We start from the raw sequence: 19360 nt of genomic DNA on the forward strand, positions 1-19360 counted from the left end.
ATCAGAACCAACTCACATTCATCGACACCACTCAAATTAACTACAGGAATAATGCCCACATTTTGTAGAATACTGCATTCAGCTTGTTCTCAGAGACACTCCATTTACGTCTCTTAGGAGGAAATTTTGTGGACTGTAGTACAGGCCATATATTATTGTTGCTGTTGTTTTGGGGTTTTTTTTGTTGTTGTTTTAAAAATTACACTAAATCATGTTACCACTGGTAAAATAGGGAAGGCGTTTAATGTATGCTTAAAAGGAAATGATTCAGTTAAAGGACTGATGTTAAGTGCTACAAGTAATAGGTGCATGAATTGGAGAAACAGTTTATTTTGACTGGTTCCTCTTTATGTATCAATTTGACATTCTTTAGCTAATCATAATCATGACAGTTTCAAGGATGTTTGAATTTTGGTTAAACAGAAAAGGGGGGAAAATCTAAGTTCATATCATTCACCCAGTATGTTGGACAGCAAACCAATTTCTTCAATAATGCTTTTTGGGAGGGTTGTATGTGGGATGGTATATTAGCTTTTTGAATTTAGATAACACCTTTGGGTAAATATAAGCACTTCTTATTGTAAAAGTATAGCCAAATTAGAATTCCTATTGGCCTCTCACACATTACTTTCCCACCCCCACCCCAATTACCTTCCAGCAAAAAGATGCTAACAATCTCCTTTAGCTGTGTCCTGCCAAGTCTAGCTTTGTCTCAGACTAGCTCAGCCTTTCCCTGGTTATGAGTGACAGCCATTTTTCATGCTGCTCAGAGAACACGAATGCCATTGCAACTCTATGCCAAAACCTTTAATATTCATCCTGGCTCCTGTTCTTTACAGTACTCCCAAGATTTGAGGGGGGAAAAATTGGCCTCTGAAGTGAGTTGGAAATGAGTCTGGATAAGCAGATCCTCAAAGCACAGGCTAAAGCTTCCATACAGCAGACATTTTGTGAAGGACAAAGTCGAATGACAGCCTGCCTCTTTTAATGAATGACATGAGGGAAGTCCAAAAGAAGCGAGTCATCTTGACCACCAGGGGGCTCCATTGGACTGCAGCCTATGTCACAGAGGCAAATGAATGACAATGATTATTTTTCATTGTTTACCTGTTCACAGGGGCGATTTTCCACAATCAAAACAGGCCCTTTGTAATTGTCAGGAAGTACATGGTAACTAAAGCAGGATGCTTGCTTTAATAATAAGCGACTAATCTTTCAGAAGGAGAACTACATTTGAACTTTGTAATGATACCAAGAATGCATAGGGAGCAAAAAAAAAAAAAAAAAACCAACAAAAAACAAAATACAAAACTAACAGTGAAGGGATAAAAGAATTTATAATTTAACCATACCAACCATTGCTGACCTCAATGGCTAAGTTTTCTTTCCAGGAACTATCTTTTCCAAAAATTAAGCAACTGCCATGTTTTTTTCTATCTGCATGTTGTTTTTCTTCAGTGGTTTGGATATTCAGAAATGTGGATGGAAATATTTCCACAAGGTCAAACATTCTTAGAAAATTTTCCCAAGCAACAGGAATCAAGTACTTTGAAAAACTGTCTTCATTCCTTTGTATCCTCAGTACACCCATTATTTCATAGCATAAGACAGTTATTTCTCTTTATAAGACGGATTCTTTTATTCTGATCAAACACCAGTATTGTCTGAATTTCTTGACCTCAAAGGTATTTATAACTCAGCTAAGCTAGAGCGTCTTCCACATTATCATTATATCTGTGTATATGTCTAGAAGAGTCTTCACACAATTTTATTTCAGGTACATTAGAGAAAAATTCCAGAAAAAGAAAATTACCAAATTTTCTGATATATACATGCACTCTTTCAGACTCTCTATTTTTACACTTGATGTCTCAAGAATCAGGGCAAAAGCTAAGAAGCATCATCTAGGCTGGCAGAATGATATACTTACTATATTGTTTTCTGGCTACTCCATTTACACAACAGACTTGAATTATCATTACTTTTAATGCTTCAAAATGCTCTGTGATTTTGTTCTATCTAACTCATCTGAAGATCACATCAAACCTTATCCTTTCTCCAGATAGTTTTGTGATAGAGCTTGGCCAAAGGATCTGAACTCTCTTTAAAATTAAGAAAGCCAGATGAAGTCCGCAAGATTTTTAGGTAGTATTTTTAGTATCATATTATTTGATATTAAAATGGTGATACATGCCATTATACATTTGTCCAAAATTATAGAATGTATAACACCAAGAGTCAACCCGAATGTAAACTATGGACTTTGGATGAGTAGGATGTATCAACATAGGTTTATCAGCTGTAATAAATGTATCACTCTGGGGAAGGATATTAATAATATGGAGGCTAGACAAGTTTGGGGGGCAGGGAATATTTAGGAAATCTTTGTACCTCCTTCTCAATTTGGCTGTGAACCTAAAACTGCTCTATAAAGTGATGTCTTTAAAGAAGAAAATCAGAGCCTGTCTGATTAGAGAAAAATAATCATCTCCAAGTAGACAGTAGGCCAAAAGCATTTTGGAAGAGTTACAGGTATATCTAAGATGAAAAGAAAACGATTATTTTAAAAGCCTTGGTGAAAGAAGAGGCTGTTATCATTTACTCAAACTTTTAAGTAGATCCAAAAACTGGGGAAGCCATATGTTTGATAAGATCTACCTGAGGCATGAAGTGGGGTTCTTTTGGTTACGTTGTCTTTCACAAAGATGGATGCACCCTGATTGACAAGTGCTTCCACACACTCTGTGTGTCCCTTAAAGGCAGCCAGGTCCAGAGGAGTGCGGCCTTTCTCATCCCTGATATCAAGGTCCACCAGAGACTGCAGTAGAACTTCCAAGGCTTGGTGGTGCCCATTGTAGGCCTGCAACAAAGAAGAAACCAGAGACTCAAAGGCTTGCTCACCTCAAATCCCACAAACCTCCATAGGAGAAGCTAAACCTCCAATGTCACAAAGACCACGCCAAGAGTATGTCAGACACTTGGAGTAATTTATTGAAACAGGCAAACCAGAAAGTTAAACTGAAAAATTCTAATGCACCAGCCTCACAGTTACATGTGTTTCTTCATGTTCTTTCTCTTTTGTCAAAGGACCAATGTGTTATTTAATATACTCTTATATTTTAACTTACCAATCTAATAATCTAATACAGATAAACAGTTGAATGAATTTATTTATATAGTATTCCATATGTCTGTTCAGTTTGAAACATACAGACACAATTAGAATAATTTTTTTAGGAGATTTGTTTGTTAAACTGGGAGGAAAAAAATTTAGTAAACAGACCTTCTGTTGTAGTCCAACATTTTAATTTTGGGTGAAACTGGAGCACCTGTTGGACAAAGGAGACCAACACAGACTGCACCAGCAGAGACACCCAGGAGATTCATGCTTCACTAGACAGAGGTGGGTGGAGGTTGTGGTAGAGGATGGGAGGCTGCTGTACATACTGAAGCACTACTATTTGGCCAAAAGCCCTGGGGAGGGGAAAGTGAAATGGTGTCCAGGCACATCTCCCTAAATGATGGGAAACATGCAGAGGAGTTGGTGTGTTTCAGGGGCCTGCCCCTCAGTAAAAATAAGGACAGTGCCTGGGCTGCACTCCACCTCCCCAATCCCACAGGACTGATGTTCACCTTTAAAGCACAATGACAGCTGACAGATGGGAGAGATTCTGGTGTGAAACCCAAGAGAAGAGATATATTGACAGCTCCACAAACAGAACCAGTTGTCGCCCCTCTGTTCCCATTAGTGACTGGACCCACCAGACCCAGTCAAAGAAATTGAGTAAACATACAGAAAATTTTGTGGAACCACGAAAGACCTTGAATTGCCAGAGCATTCCTGACAAAAAAGAGGAAGAATGAAGGTATCACACATCCAGACATTTAATTATACTACACAGTTACAGTAATCAAAACAGCACTACATTGGTATAAAAATAGACACACAGCATAAATGGAACAGAAAGCACAGAAATAAACCCACACTTATAAAGACAGTATACAACAAAGTAGCTTAAGAGTACACAATGGAGAAAAGATAGTCTTGTCCACAGGTGGTACAGGGAAAATGGACAGTCACATGCAAAAGAATGAAAGTAGACCTATCTTATATTGTGCACAAAAATTAACTCAAAATGGATTAAAGACTTGTATGTAACACCTGAAACCATAAAATACATAGAAGAAAAACAGCAAAACATTCAACAACATTGGCTTTGGTAATACCTTTGTGATCTCAACAAAAGCAAAAATAAACAAATGGACTACATCAGACTAAAAAGAAACCATCATTAAAATTAAAAGACATCCTGTTAACTGTGAGAAGCTATTTGCATACTTTACATCCAACTGAAAGGAGGCTAATATCCAAGATCTACAGAGAACTCATATAACTCATCAAAAAGAAAATAAATATATCAATCAAAACTGGAAAGATTGAAATAAAAACTTCTCCAAAGACACTTAACAGATGGCCAACAGGCACATGGAATAATTTTCATCATCACTTATCATCACAGAAATGCAAATCAAAATCACAATGAGATAACCACCTCACACCTATGAGAATAGCTCATATCAAGAAGACCAGAAACAACAGTGTTGGCAAAGACGTGGACAAAAAGGAAATCCTGTACAAAGCTGGTGGTAATGTACTGGTCCAGCCCCTATGGAAAACAGTATGGGTTTTTTTTAAAACACTAATTAGATTTACCAAATGATACAGAATTCCCTTCCTAGGTATCTACATGAAGAATGCAAAAACTCTAATTAGAAGGCATTTATGTACTTCTATGTTCATTGCCAACACTATTTACAGTAGCCCACCCAGTTATGGAAACAACCTAAGTGCTCAAGGTCAGAGGCATGGATTAAGAAGATATGACATATATAAACAATGGACTACTACTCTGCTATAAAAAAAAAATGATCTCTTGCCATTTGTAATAACATAGATAGACGTGGAGGAGATTGTGCAGAGCAATATTAGATAGAAGGAGAAAGACAAGTCCAGAATGGTTTCACTCATGTGGAATACAGAGAAATAAAACAAAGGGTCAGAAAACAGCAAGCCAAAAACAAATCCTAGAAATCTGACTGTAGAGTTTAGCATACTAGAGGGAGAAGAAGATGATAAAGAGCAAAGTGGGAAGGAGCACAATGGAACACGGTGGAGGACTCCAGGTCCCTTAATGGTGGGTGCGGTGTGGTCATATCTCCGAAGAGTTGTGTGAATCTATACACTTGAATCACATACAATATTGCAAACCAATATTACCTCTATTTAAAAAATGTATATAGATAATGTAAGAAAAAAAGAATATGCATATACAAGGCTAAAGACATTGCAATGAAAGACAGAAAAGCAATAAAGGTATTGGGGTGCAGGGGAAGTAAACAAGGACATCAGGGAGAGGCCACTCCCCAATCTCCTAGAAGTCAAAGTTCCCTCTTAAGTCCCCTGAACTATTTTTTTCTACTGCAGCTATCACTCAAGGCACAATTTCTTTGGGAAAAAAGGCTTAGCACATACAAAAAGACTAATTTTCTTAGCATACAAAGAGCTCTTATGAGCATTTTTAAAATTAGGAAAATGTGCAAAGGGTATGAAAATGCAGCTCAATGGAAAAGAAATGTTAAAGGTCAGAGGATTGTACATCTCTGGTCTAACCTAAACTCTGCAGCAATGACTGAGCACTTGCTATGTGTCAGGCATTACTGCACATTTGCACCTCACTTAACTGTCACAACAAGCCATGGTTTGCATCCTGTTGTTATCACAATTTTACCAATGAGGACATAGACTGGTAGAGAGGTGGGCCCAGGTCTCCCAATGTCACCCAGCCTGATGAGGGGGAGCTGGGATCCAAAAAGAGACCAGTCAGGTCCTAGAGCCTGAACTGTGGGCTTTACATGAGTTCCAATGGAAAGGGAGCAACATGGTTATAAGGAAACATCAAACATGTATAAAGGAGAGAGGATAGTGTAAAGAATTCCCAAATGCCCATCACCTAGTTTCAGCCATTATCAATTTAAGCCATGCAACCTTGAGAGGAGCCGCCTCCTGTAAATGGAGTTGTGATAACAGGGAATCTACATTAGGGTGTAAATCAGTCTAGCGCATTTTACTGGAATTTGTGGATTAGCTGAAAATTGACTTTGCATAACACTACCTCCCAGTTTAAATTGCAATAGTAGTAACTAATTCAGCTTACTTCACATTCAAGGGAAATGAGTCTATGTATATAACTGTAGATACGAAAATGCTAATTCTTTCAGCACCAGTTACTATTATGACAAAGTAAACATTAAAATTCTGTCACTATGATTTAGCCATGGAAAACAGAATCAGCAATTTATAAATTGCATGCCTATCTGCAAAGCACGATGGCTAATATATTTAGTTTTAATGAAGAGAAGGCACAAGGGAAAGAAAAACATAAACAGGAAGGAAGCTGGTAAGAAGGAACCAGCACTGTTCAGAACAGCAATCACATTAGGACCCACATTAAGGGGTCTTAAGATAGGTGTTAACTCAAGAATTCATCCAGTATAAAAGATCCCTGCCCTTTCTTCTTTAATCCTCACAACAAAAAATACAAATCCATTATCATGTACTGAAGTTAAAGAGGCTTAATATTAAAATAAAATGGAGTGAACCCTGCTGGTAATTAGGAAAGCTTCAAAATTCCAATCCATATTTTCTTTTGTATCAGGTACTTGAAAATTCTCTTAATGAGAGAATGGTTGAAAGATTAGGCTTACTATAGGATTCCCCTCATTTATTCCTTTAGTCCAGCTTGTAGCTCTTGAATTTTCATAGTGCAGGCAATAATATACAGAATAAAAGACATACAGGCATGTATACTAAACTTCCAAGGCAATTCACAGGGAATAATAAAGGTATCTTTAATTATACAAAAGTCTTCAATTACCTTCACATTTTAGAGTTGAACCTATAATTGTTTCTATCACATAATATGAAATTCTATTTTTTTATAATTTATTTTAGTTACTTGTTTTTAATGGTGGTCACATTGGGATACCCCATCAGGTATTACCACCATCGTGCATTCACCACTATTCATTTTCCACCACCATAAACCACTGTGCTTCCTTCCCTCTTTGTTCTTACGTCTCCCCCGGCTTTTCCCCCCTGGTGCTTCAGTTCTATGGTCAGCTATGAAGGTTAGTTTTAAAGCTTGTCTTGATCTGACTCTTGGTTTTTTTACTTCATAATATGGAATTCTATTCTGTGGTTAATTGCATGAGTCTGTTTATAGGCAGTTGTATGGTTCTTGGAATGAACGTATATATAAAAAGTATACCATAAACTCCTGGAAGAAATTCAAGTAGTCAGAGAAAGGAGACCTTTCTTGTGTCAGCAGTACATGATGCCAATTGTTTTATTTCTCTACAATCATGCTAAACTAGGTCTTTAGTAGGCAATTCCACAAATAATTTCTGAAATAACTAAAGAGAAAGTAATCACCCAAAAGAACAAATACACTGGTTCCAAAAGCATATCATATTTTGGTTTTCTATAGACAAGCCAATTTAAGCCTTCACTGGAGGTTGCAATCAAACTAAATTTGTTTTACAAAGTTTCTTTAAGAGAAAAATCTCATTAGATAAGTTAAATAGTTTTTAAACACGATTAATTTCTTTGAACTTTTTTGATAGAAACTGAGGGCAATGAGAAGAAAGAATCTGGGATTGTATCAGAATCCATAAACAATGGGTCCTTCTGGAAATCTCAACAGCTGGAGTCTTTCATTTGCATAGCCCTGTTCTTGATTTAATTTTTTCAAGTAGATGAAATGCTTATGAAATTCACTGGCATGATAACCCTAGAGACTTGAATCATTCAGCCAGGAAATAGTAACTCAAGGCAGGTCAGGCTTCTTGTGGCAGCCAAGGTTTGGGGGGCATCTGGTTCTATTTCATTGTTAGAATGCTTCTACCCAAGAAAGAATGTGCCTTGGGTTTTTATCAAGTTAATTGCTCCAGAGGTCCCTGGAGAGGATATTGGGCACACTTGTGAGGATTCTTGAAGCAAATAATAATTTTAAAAAATGTTAACATTTAGAGGGCAAGAATAAAATAGTTTTAGAATTAACCCACTGCTATCACCCCAATCAAACTCATCATTATTACTGCCTTCCTGGTTGTCTTGCTTCTGCTTTTGCTTTCTTACAATTTAAACTCAACACAGAAACTAAAGTTACCCTTTTAAAACTAAACTTATATTTGTTTCCTCAAAACCTTCCAAACAATTTCCTGATTTGCCCTAGCAAAAATCAAAGTCTTTATAGTGGAGTATAAGGTCACCCATGACTTGTGACAGCCCTCTTCTGACTCCCTGCCCCTCCAGAAGCCATGAGACCTCATCCATTATCATGTTCCCCTCATCACTCTGCCCCCACCATTGTGCCACTTTGTGGTTCTGGGAATGCAGAAAGCAGAAACTTAGCACTTCTACTCAGAACACTTTTCTGCCAGTTAGCAACACGGGTAGCGCCCTGTCTGCCACCTCGGTGGTCCCTGGCTCACTGATCCTGTTTGCAGCATTTATTACCATCTGTCTTGCTATATCTTTACTTGCCTATTTTCTTTCCTAGAGAAAATTTACAAAGACAGAAATTGGGTTTTGTTTACTACATCTCCAGATACTGGAATAGTGCTCAGTGCACACAGAATCAGTAAATGTCAAATGACAGAATGGTATTAGTGTTAATAATAGCAAAGCTGAAGTCAGCTAATTGCATTTATGTGCCCGATATGGTGCAAACCGCATTACATGTATGTCTCATATCCTCTCCCCAACAGCCCTATGCTAATAGCACTGCAATACTCTTCATGTTATATATGGGGAAACTGAGATATGAGAGGTTAAGTATTTGCCAAGATCATACAATAACAAGTTAAGTATTTGCCAAGATCATACAATAAACAAGTAAATTAATAAACTGAGAAGTTGTCGGGACCCTCAACAAGCTCACTCCCTTTTACTTACAGGTGGGAAAATCATGTTCAGGTGAGCTGCAGAGGAGAAGACTGACCAGGAACTCCTCTCTGTGTGCACTTCCTAGGCCCTGCCAGCGGCAGGAACACCAAAGCCCAACTCTTTCCAGTGATGTCATACTGCTCTGTCTTTACCTAACAGAAAACCCACAGAACCGAGCAGAGCACCTGGCACTCAGTAAGCACTCAACAATAATTTTTGAAAAAGAATGACATAGGACAGAATTTTTGGAAGCCAAGTCTCATTTCAGATTACTAGTGGACTTGGCAGTAAATCAATCCTACTGTCAAAGGACATTAGAATTCTGTCTAAGACAACCTTTCAAACATGCTTCTCTAGAGCAGCTAGTGCTATTTGTAAGCCCATCCCCAGGAAAAAGATTGATGCATGCTTTAGGCTGATTTCACTGGATGCAAAATGTGTGTATGTTGTAGTGTGGATGTATTGGTGGCTAAGACAAAGGGTATGCAAGTGGGGTGTCAGCAGTTGTGCTGGCAAGTATGTGGGGTCACAGGCAATGAAAGGAGGATTCCATGTAGTGTGATGGCCATGCACCATGTCTGAACACTTACATATACCTGTTTAAAAAAACTCTTTTCTGTTCTCCATAATCTTCATCCCAATCTTTCATTAGAATGACATTGAAGAAGTGCTTATGTATGCATGGTTTTAAGTGAAATGTCATGACAGTTCAAGACAGAGATCCACCCTATTCCCACATCTAAACACATGTTGTGTGGCCATAGACCAAGGGCTCACAATTCAGCAGCACCTTGAGCCACTGAGCTGGCTGTTGCTGGTGTGGCTGCAAATCTCAAATGATACCAGGAACCAGCTGCGGACTGCCAGCTAGTAGCAGGGCACTACCTAAGGTAGCTAAGGTAGAGTGGTTGGTGCATTCCCGGGTGTCAGCACTATGGAGAGTCTAGAAATCACCACTCTGAGATGTTGCACTTCCCCTCAATAACTGGGCTGTGGACAGGAAGTTTTACTAGTGACACATTGAAGTCTTCCTCCCTTCCTTCCCAGACCTCCCCCAGTGCAAGTGTCAAAGTCTGAGATCTCCTTAGGCAGAAAGGGCAGAGTTGCAGTGAAGCATGTATTGTGCTTAAATATCTCACAAGCTTTTGGTCACATAGTATCTGATTGTCTGTAGGTTGAATACTTGTATGTTGTCTACAATCAAATTTCTAAAACCAAAATGTTCTTCAAATTTTCTTGTTTTGTAAATTTAACTACTAGATAATAATAATTTTAAGATGGTAAAAATTTCTAGCAATCATTAAGTACACTGTGGTAAGGGCTTTATGCACATCATATCTTTTCCTCTGCCCTTTCTAAAAAGGAGGAAACCAAGGCTCAGACATTGTAATTAACATGTCTGTGGTCACCAGTGGTGCTGGGGTTGGAACAGGAAGCAGTCTCTTGGCAGCCTGGGCCCAGGTACTGTTTTCATTTTTAGTTATTACTGTGACTATGTTTCCATTTTAAGAGCAGCCTCGTTTTAAGATCACATAGTTTCTTTTTGTAACAGGTGAATTTGCTGTAGCATCTCACTTACAGCTAAGTGGAGGGGACTCTTGGTAGCACCGGAATCTGATTCTTCAAAACCACTGCTGGTTCTTTCCAAAAGCTGGGGACAAAAAGAAAATAGTATGTAAGTGCAATTTGCAAAAGGAATCCTACTTGATGGATAATGATGTTGACATAAGTAAGAAAAGAGTCTTCAAAAATTTAAGAAATTATGTAACTTATCGCAATGTAAGAAATTTGATAGCATATATCAAAAACAAATACTACTAACTATATTTCAGCTGCTAAATCAGCTCAGCAATTGCTAGTCGCAAAAGATTTTGAACTTGAAAAGATGCTTAGCTACAGAAAAAATGTTAAATCCACTTTTCACCCACTAGATGGTTAATAATGAAAAAAACGGCAATACTCAGTATTTATTCCATCGTGAAACATGTATTTACTGGAGGCAGTGTCGAGAAAGACATACAATGCTTCCATTCCTACGGAGCTTACATTCTAGAGAGGGAAAGCACAGACAAGTGAATAAACACACATAACAGAAAATATCTGGTAAAGCGATATCTATGATGAAAATAAAATGAGGTAATACAGAGTGATTGGGAAGTGACTTTACTCCTGATGGTCAGGGAAGGCCTCTCCCAAGAGGTGATATTTAAAGTGAGATCTGAATAAGAATTAAGTCAGGCAACTGTGTGACAGGGGAGTACAGAGGGAGGAAGGAATAGTCAGGGCAAAAACATCAAGTGGGGAGGATGAGTTCAAGAAACAGAAGGGATGATGTCACCAGGGCATGAGATTGGGAGAGTTTTAGGAAATAGATATTCTAATGGATTTTTGATGGAGAACAAACATTTTGGGCAATCGGTACATATCTCTAACCCTAGGAACTAAATCTCAATAAAAAGACAAGGACACATTGATGCATATATAAACAAATGTATGCATTCGACAAATAGTTGACAGATGATAACTAAGGTGCTCATTGTTTCATGCACTGAGAATACAACAATAAGCAATAGATTAAAAAATCCATTTTCTCATGGGGGTGAAGAGACAATAAAAGAAAGGTTGTGCAGTTAATTAGAAAGTGCTAGGTGCTGTGGAGAAAAATAAAACAGAGAAAGAGGATTTGGAGGGCTAGAAGGGAGGGCTGCAAGGGAGGTCAGTTTGCAATTTTAAATAGGATGATCAGGTTATGGTCAAGCAAAGTTTATAGGGCAATAAGAAAGCCTGTGGATCTCTGTGGCGAGAACATTCCAAGCAGAGGGGCAGGCAATCCAAGCCCCTTAGGGACAGGTGTGCTTACAAATATCAAGGAGACACTGGAAAAAATGAAAGGAAAGGATGACAGGAAAAGAAATCAGAAAGATGGTGGCAGAGAGAGTGGTGGTGCCAAAAAGCCGTCAGGGTTGTTGTAAGGATTTTGACTTTTATTCTGAGTGAGATGGAAATTCAATGGAGAGTTTTGAGAAGGGGGGTGATATGTTGTAACTTGCAGACTCTGGGAGGGCTGGAGTGGAAGCACAGAGAACACTGAAGAAATGGGACAATAGTGCAAGAGAGAAATGACAGTGGCGTAGACCAGCAAGGAACAGTGGGGATGGAGAGGAGTAGTAGGCTTTGAATATTTCTGGAGGTAGAATCAAAGGATTTGTGAATGGATTAAATGTGAATGTGAGAGAAGCAGAACAGTCAAGGATGACTCCCAAGTTTTTATCCTGAGCAGATGGAAGGCTGGATGGTCCATGAACTGTGATGGAGGAGGCAGCCAGTGGAATAGATGTAGTGGGAAAGAGTAGAAGTTCAGTTTTAGAAATACTAAGTGTGGGGGAAAAAAAACAGAAATACTAAGTGTGAGATGTCTTTTCAAGCATCCAAAGGTAAGTATTAACTAGGGCGTGGTGGAGACATAATTTGGAGTTCAGGGTATTTAAAGTCATAGATTGGATGAGATGAGCAAGGGAGTGAATAGAGAAGAAAGACTTAGACTGAGTGTAAGCTAGAAAAAGCAACAGGAAAGCATGAAGATCTGGAAACCAAGTGAAGAAAGTTCCAAGGAAGAGAATGACATTTAACCACATCAAATGTCCAGAGAGGTCAAGTAAATGAGGCTTGATAACTGACCATTGGGTGGAATGACATGTAGGCGATTTATGGCTCTGGTAAGAGCAGTTACAAAAACACTATTAATATTAAAAAATAGAAAAGTAAATCGCTAGCAATATTGGGATGGGTTAAATATAGTGGTATATATCCACCCCTTTAGATAAATTATCTTTATGTTGCTGTCAAATTTTTTGTACAATGATGAATTCAAAAGGAATGAAAATCTAACACCCAGAACCTTGTATGGTGAATATTGCTGCTCCAGCTTGGGTGATTGTGGGTTTGGCTTGCCCTGTCCTGCAAAGGCTGGAAAGCTAAAAACTACATTTCCTAAACTTGCTTGAGCTAGGGTTGCAGATATAATTTAGATTTTTACCAATTAAATGCACTAAACCAAAATTTTGAAGGCAGAAATAAGGCAGCCAGACATATGTGATTTCTAACAGTGAGGATAGCCTTAGAGATTTTGTTTGCTTTTAGTTTGCAATGAATAGGCCACTAGCTTAGTGGGGGCAGAGAAGCAAGACAGGAATACAGGATAGGAATACATTAATTTCTTCAATGTGTAATTCAATCAATGATTTCTTCAATCAAGCAGATGCTGCATGCCAAGTCTGTCCCTATATGTTCCATAGGATTAAGTGCCTATGGAATAGCCATTCTGGTGGCTGCTTTCTGATTCCTTTTCTTTTTGATCATAGGGAAAAGGCAGCTGCCCTGGCAGTGCAGTTTATTAATTCAGGATTATTTCTGGAGGACCAGCCTCGAACCCACCCCAATCCATTCACAAATCCTTATAAACACCTATTTTAAAAATCAAATCTCATTCTGCTAAAATGGCTAGCATTGTTTCTGTTTTCTTCAAATGAACGCTGATTGATTCAAAGAATAATACAGATTATCACAGAAGTCTTAATGGGTATGGCAAAGGAGAAATTATACCACTCAACACAGGAGAAAACAAAACTTTCAAAAAACAACTTTGCCCATTCATCTTTCTGAAGGTCCCAAATTTATCAAATAGAAAAACACATTTAAAAGTCATTTGTGTGGAATGATACCATTTTTTATTTTTAAAAACCTGTACTTACACGACTATGTAGAAAATAATTGTTCAACAAAGAAATCTAAATGTGGGATTATAGATGATTTTTATTTTCTTATTTTTACTGATTTTTTTGCAGTGAATACATATTAAAAAAAAAAACACTAAACCTATTTCCATTTGGAGAAATGATTAACCTTCCTTTTCATTTAACAGAAAGATGTCCACAGATTGCAGTTAGATCCAGAACTGCAAGTGGAACAATTACAATAGTCAATGCAAGTGGAACAATTACAATAGTGTTGAGATTCCTAGGCAGATCAAGTAACAGTATAAAATTTATCTTAAAAGGCACAAAATTTCAAGTTTCCAGATAATACAACACAAATAATTACATTGGAAGTATGAGATACCTTATGTTTGTTTTTCATTAATGTGAGAATAAAATTTGGAATTTAACAATCCAGAAAATGTTAGAATAATGAGAATAAATTTAATTTTAGCTTCAAAGCAAATACTTTAAGCTCAATCTTCCTTACATTATTAAAATAAAAGTAGCCATAGCTGCTTGAAATGGCTAGAAAACAGCTGTTCTTTGCTTTGTTTTGCAACATTATCACCTGCAAGACTTCCTGGAATTGACAATGTGTACCAACTCCAAATCCTGTCCTAGAATAAACTTTTAATGAAAAGAACACAATCATTTCCACCATTATTACACACACACAATAATACAGGCAAGAAAACAATATGCTGTTCATAGCCACAAGTTAGGCATGTTACCACATTTATTAGGGAGTAAAAATTTTCCGCACATGTACTTTGATCATTCGAATAGCATGTAATGTTTTACTTCAAGCATTCACCAAATATGTGCTGAGTTCATCTCTGTGCAGGACCCTGGATTAGGCATTAGGATTCAAGGGTGCAGGGAGCATATGTAGTTATTGACCTGAAAGAGCTTAGAGGCTGATGGGGAATGTGCAGTGAGGTGAGAGCTAGGATGGAGAAGTGCAAGATGCCACAGAAACATGAAGAAGCACCTGACATGAGCTTTGGAGGTAAGAGAAGATGCCTTTTTAAGAAAAAGGGCTACAAAGAACACAAAAACATTGATTCGAAAGAATATCAGTACCCCTATGTTCATTGCAGCACTGTTTACAAAAGGTAAAACCTGGAAGCAACCCAAATGCCCAAAAATAGATGACTGGATCAAGAAGATGTGGCATATATACACAATGGAATATTACTCAGCAACAAAAAAGATAAACTCATCCATTCACAGCAATGTGGATGGAACTAGAAGGAATTATGGTCAGTGAAATAACCCAGAAGGAAAAAGAAAAATATTGGATGGTTTCACTTACAGCAGGGAAACCAAGTAAGACATCAGTGTAAAAAAATAGCAATACAAAATACAGCAAAACAAAAACAGACAGTTATAAATCAGAGACATCCTGCAGGGCAGCAGGAGTGAGAGGGATCAGAGGGAGGGAGGGAGGAGCACAGGGGACTGAGATGATGGTACATGGGTGCACTGGTAAAGGAAACTCTATGGGACTACACTAAGGAGGTGGGGGGAAGCAAATATTGTTTAAAACTGAACAATGATGTAAAAAATTTAAAAAAAATGAAAAAGAAAAAGGGTTAGCCTGAGATCTGGTCTATAGGGGTAAACCAGGAAAAGAGAAGAGGGAATTTCCAGGCAGAGCAAGAGCATGTGAGAGCAATGAGTACAACAAATTTGAAATCTTTAAATTCAGTAACACTAGAGTAGCATGTAAGGATGAGGAAGAAATGAAGAACAATGAAGACAGGAATGGAAGCAGGAGAGATATTAGAGATAGGGTGATCATACCATTGTTGACCAATCAGGATATTTTTAAGGATGAAAACTATGCTGGGATAACAGTAGTAAACCAGGACATCAAATTAGGATAATTATTCTGAGTCACTGCAGGGTTATAAACAGGAAAGCGGCATGATTGTGATCAATTCTTGAGTTTAATAAAAATTACTTTGGCTGCAGTGTGGAAAATGAACTCTAGTGGAGTTGTTGGTGGAACTGCAACCCTAGAACTTCAGCTAATTCACTATGGGATTTCTAAATTGTAAATTAGTAAGTTAGTGAGAACTAATGGGAACCTCAACTATAGAAGAGAGTGAAAATGGAAGGAAATGGTTATATTCAAGTCTTTCATTCATTCCATTAATTCAGTCATTTATTGAGCACTGTACACTAAAATTTCAGTTCTAATATGGTCCATACCCACATGAAACATATAGTCTAGAAGATGCAGTGAACACAGGTCATTGATTGGATAATAAGGAAGGAGAAAAGATAGTAGAATCAAGTATAGCACCCAGTATTCCAGTTTTTTAAAGCAGGATGAAGAGTGTGCTGTCTTTAAATAAAGACAGAAGAAGCAAAATTGGGGTGGGGGAGAGAGATATTGAATTTTGGTTTGAAGTGTTACTAGAAAATTTAGTGGAGAGGTATCTAGCGAAGAGATGGATGTAAAGTTTGAAGTTTAAAAGTTTAAAAGTTTAAAGTGGTATTTTTGGTACTCAACAGCAATGAAGCACCCACTGTGGATGAGACTGCCCAGTGGCACAGGCTGTTGAGTGCAGCACTGTGAAGCTGTCCGCAGCCTCTGCAGTGTGGGTTCGATTCCCGGCCAGCCAGCGAGAATCCCACATGGCGCAGCAAACCTCTCCTGTCTCGCCCACTGCTTCCCTCAGCAGTGTATTTCCCCAGTCTCCCTGTTCTGTTCCCCTCTCTGTCTCTGGTAAATCCTCTCACCCTCCCATGCCTCTGGCCTATACCCTGGTTTTTGTATGCATGAATAAATAAATCTTAAAAAAAAAAGAAGGGTTTTCCCTTCTTATAGTATAGAAGCCTCAGGAATCCCAGTATTTAGGGTTTGGAAGCGAGAGAGAGCCTGCAAATGGGGCTGGTTAGTGAATAGAAATATAAAAGGAAAAACAGGAGAGTGAGATGATGGTGGTAGTGATTACACGATATGAATGAAGTGTTGGTAATAGATGGTGGTGATGATGTTGATGATGATGATCTCACCGATTATAGCCAAAAGTTATGAAGCACTTTGTGAACCAATCACTTTATGGGTCACCTCAATCAGTTCTCAAATAATCCATTAAGTGACTCACTCAGGTTCACAAAGCTCATAAAGGGCAGACCAAGGTATTGAACCCCGGTCTCACTGAAAAACCATAATATTATCACACAGAGAAATGTCTTCCAATCAACTCCTAAGCTGAAACTTTTCACGGTCATTTCACATAAAACAGCAGTGATAAGGATAGGAAACAAGAAGAGTATTTTAAAATTGTATGGGTCTTTTTATGTCTCTAACTTCAACAATTTTCTTTAATCTTTGATAGTTTCCTCTCCATTTCCTGAGGAGTGATAAGTATTCATCATCATAGCAATCACAGGGGATGTTAATTGGAATCAAGCTCCTCTAAGTACTCCTTTCCCTGTAGTGATTCTTCTTTGCTAGTTAAGAAGACAGTGTGAAAAAGTGGGCAATTTGCAAGCCATTCAAAACTGGCATTTACTTTTAGATTTTTCTTTATAATTTAAAATTTCATTCTAAACATATCCAGTCCAAGGACGAGGCAGAGGCAGATGCAGACTTAAAGAGTCAGAGAGCTCATGCCATGGTTATTATACAAACTCATAATTCAGCCTATAGTCTGCAAGATTACTGGAAAATAGTATTGCTCTACAGAGCTCAACCTCAACCTACCTTGTCAAAATCAGAAATGGAATGACTCTTTTGAAACACAGTTATAGCTGGCAATATAAACCAAGAAGGAATATCGTAAAAAGCAATGAATTCTGCACATAAAGTTTTTAGTTGTAAATCAAAGAACACAATTTTACATTTCCAGTATAAAGCAAACTAGTGATAACTTTCCCTTAAGACTACTTCCAACTTAAACCCTCATGCTGACCATCAACATTTACATAATCCATGCATTCACATGTTGGTTTTTCATCAAATTATGCTCATAAATCCAATCTACATATCCAAAAATGTGTTGCCAGAGGCTTCTACTGGTGTAATTAAAAATTTGCATTTATTCCAGGGATTTGGTCTTTTGCCTAAATAATCTATTAAAATGATACTATAATAAAGTCTTTATTTGAATTACTTGACCTTATTCCTTGTCATCTCAAAAATCCCAGAGTTGCTTTTCTCAATTGAATCATTTTTTAAAAGATTTATTTATTTATGCAAACAAGAACTGGGGTACAGGTCAGAGGTGCGGGATTGGGGGGGAGAGGATTCACCAGAGACAGAGTGAGGAACAGAACAGGCAGACTGACTGAAATACACTGCTGAGGGGAGCAGCAGGTGAGTCAGGAGAGGTCTGCTGTGCCATGTGGGTATCTCCCTGACTAGCCGGGGATCAAACTCATGTTGCAGTGGCCTCGGATAGCTTCATAGTGCTGTGGCTTAACCCCTTGCGCCACCAGGGAGGCCCACAATTGAATCATTAATGAAGCTTGTATGTAAAGTCTAGCAATGCCTGACCCCACTTCTTCCTCAGTAGCCTTCTCTAAGCCACCTTTCATCTGCCAAGACTCTGGGTGAGAAAACCAGAAAGTCTGGGATTAAAGCTACTTCCAACCCCCACTAACAAGTAGATGGAGGCCTGAAGTGGCAACAGAAAGAAAGACAGGATGAAAGCAAGCAGAATTTTCAAACATTTTATCTGTGTACTATGAACTCTGGTTCAACTGGGGGTAGCTAGAGTACTCTATTCTTTTTTTTCCCTGAGAATATTATTACATTTGAGATTACATTTTGAGGAGTCCAAGAAGATGGTAGAAGAATGAAGACACATATTTATTTACCTCCTCCACATATTTACAACCGAATTATCTGTAAACAATGAAGAGATAAGTATACCAAGAGGACAACATGGCAGAGGGTGTAGGACCAACTGGAATTTAATTGTGTTTGGAGGCTTATGGGTTAGTGAACCCGAAGAGAGGAAGCCTCTCTGCTATTGGCTCATACTTGCACTGGGGTCTTTAGAACCTGAGGACAGTGCTAGAGAGAGGGGCACACAGAATGTATTCAGAATGGAGGGTCTACTTCCTAAGATGTAAATGAGAAGGAGTGCAGAGACCTTCTGCAAACACAGATGTTATATTGCCAGATAGCAACTAAGTGCTCAGTGTCAGAGTGTGAACACTCTGTACCACTAAACAGGATGCTACAACTATTAACTGGTAGCAGAGCCATATACCAGAGCTAAGAGGTTGAAGCTAGCACAAGATTACTTGGGACACTTTAAGGAATTGTCCTAAGGGAAGGGGTCACTGTATTCAACTGAGGAGCCTGCAGTACCTGAAGTTTGAACTCTTAGTACTCACTAGTAGCAACCTTCCTGTACCCTGTCACACTGGCTTCTATTTCCTACCTCCTACCAGCATCCCAGTCACCCAAACAGGTGCATAAGTGTTGGTCTATGAAGCAACAGGCACTGAAAGATCCCAAGTATATAACCCAGGCTTATATCCTGCAGCCTATAAAGGTACTACAAGGTCAATTCATCAAGAAAAGAAAAGGAAACTTCTTATCTCAACCCATAAAAACAAAATGAAAGAC

The 19360-nt window shown here is 38.3% G+C and overlaps 1 protein-coding gene across 7 annotated transcripts in view; it reads right to left on the reverse strand.

The window, feature by feature from the left end:
• The window catches only part of ANKRD44 (ankyrin repeat domain 44), a 279387-nt gene that overhangs the window by 24247 nt on the left and 235780 nt on the right, over window positions 1–19360 (reverse strand). For all 7 annotated transcript variants that reach the window (XM_054699964.1, XM_037523759.2, XM_054699963.1 and 4 more), the window contains exons 17-18: window positions 10587–10658; window positions 2659–2860 (exon numbers count right to left, since the gene is read on the reverse strand). In XM_054699964.1, coding sequence (XP_054555939.1) covers window positions 2659–2860; window positions 10587–10658 — 274 coding nt within the window. The remainder of the gene's footprint in view (window positions 1–2658; window positions 2861–10586; window positions 10659–19360) is intronic.

This window comes from Talpa occidentalis, unplaced genomic scaffold (genome assembly GCF_014898055.3).
Source record: "Talpa occidentalis isolate TD23 unplaced genomic scaffold, MPIMG_talOcc4v2.1 talOcc4.3, whole genome shotgun sequence".
Classification (NCBI taxonomy): Eukaryota; Metazoa; Chordata; class Mammalia; order Eulipotyphla; family Talpidae; genus Talpa; species Talpa occidentalis.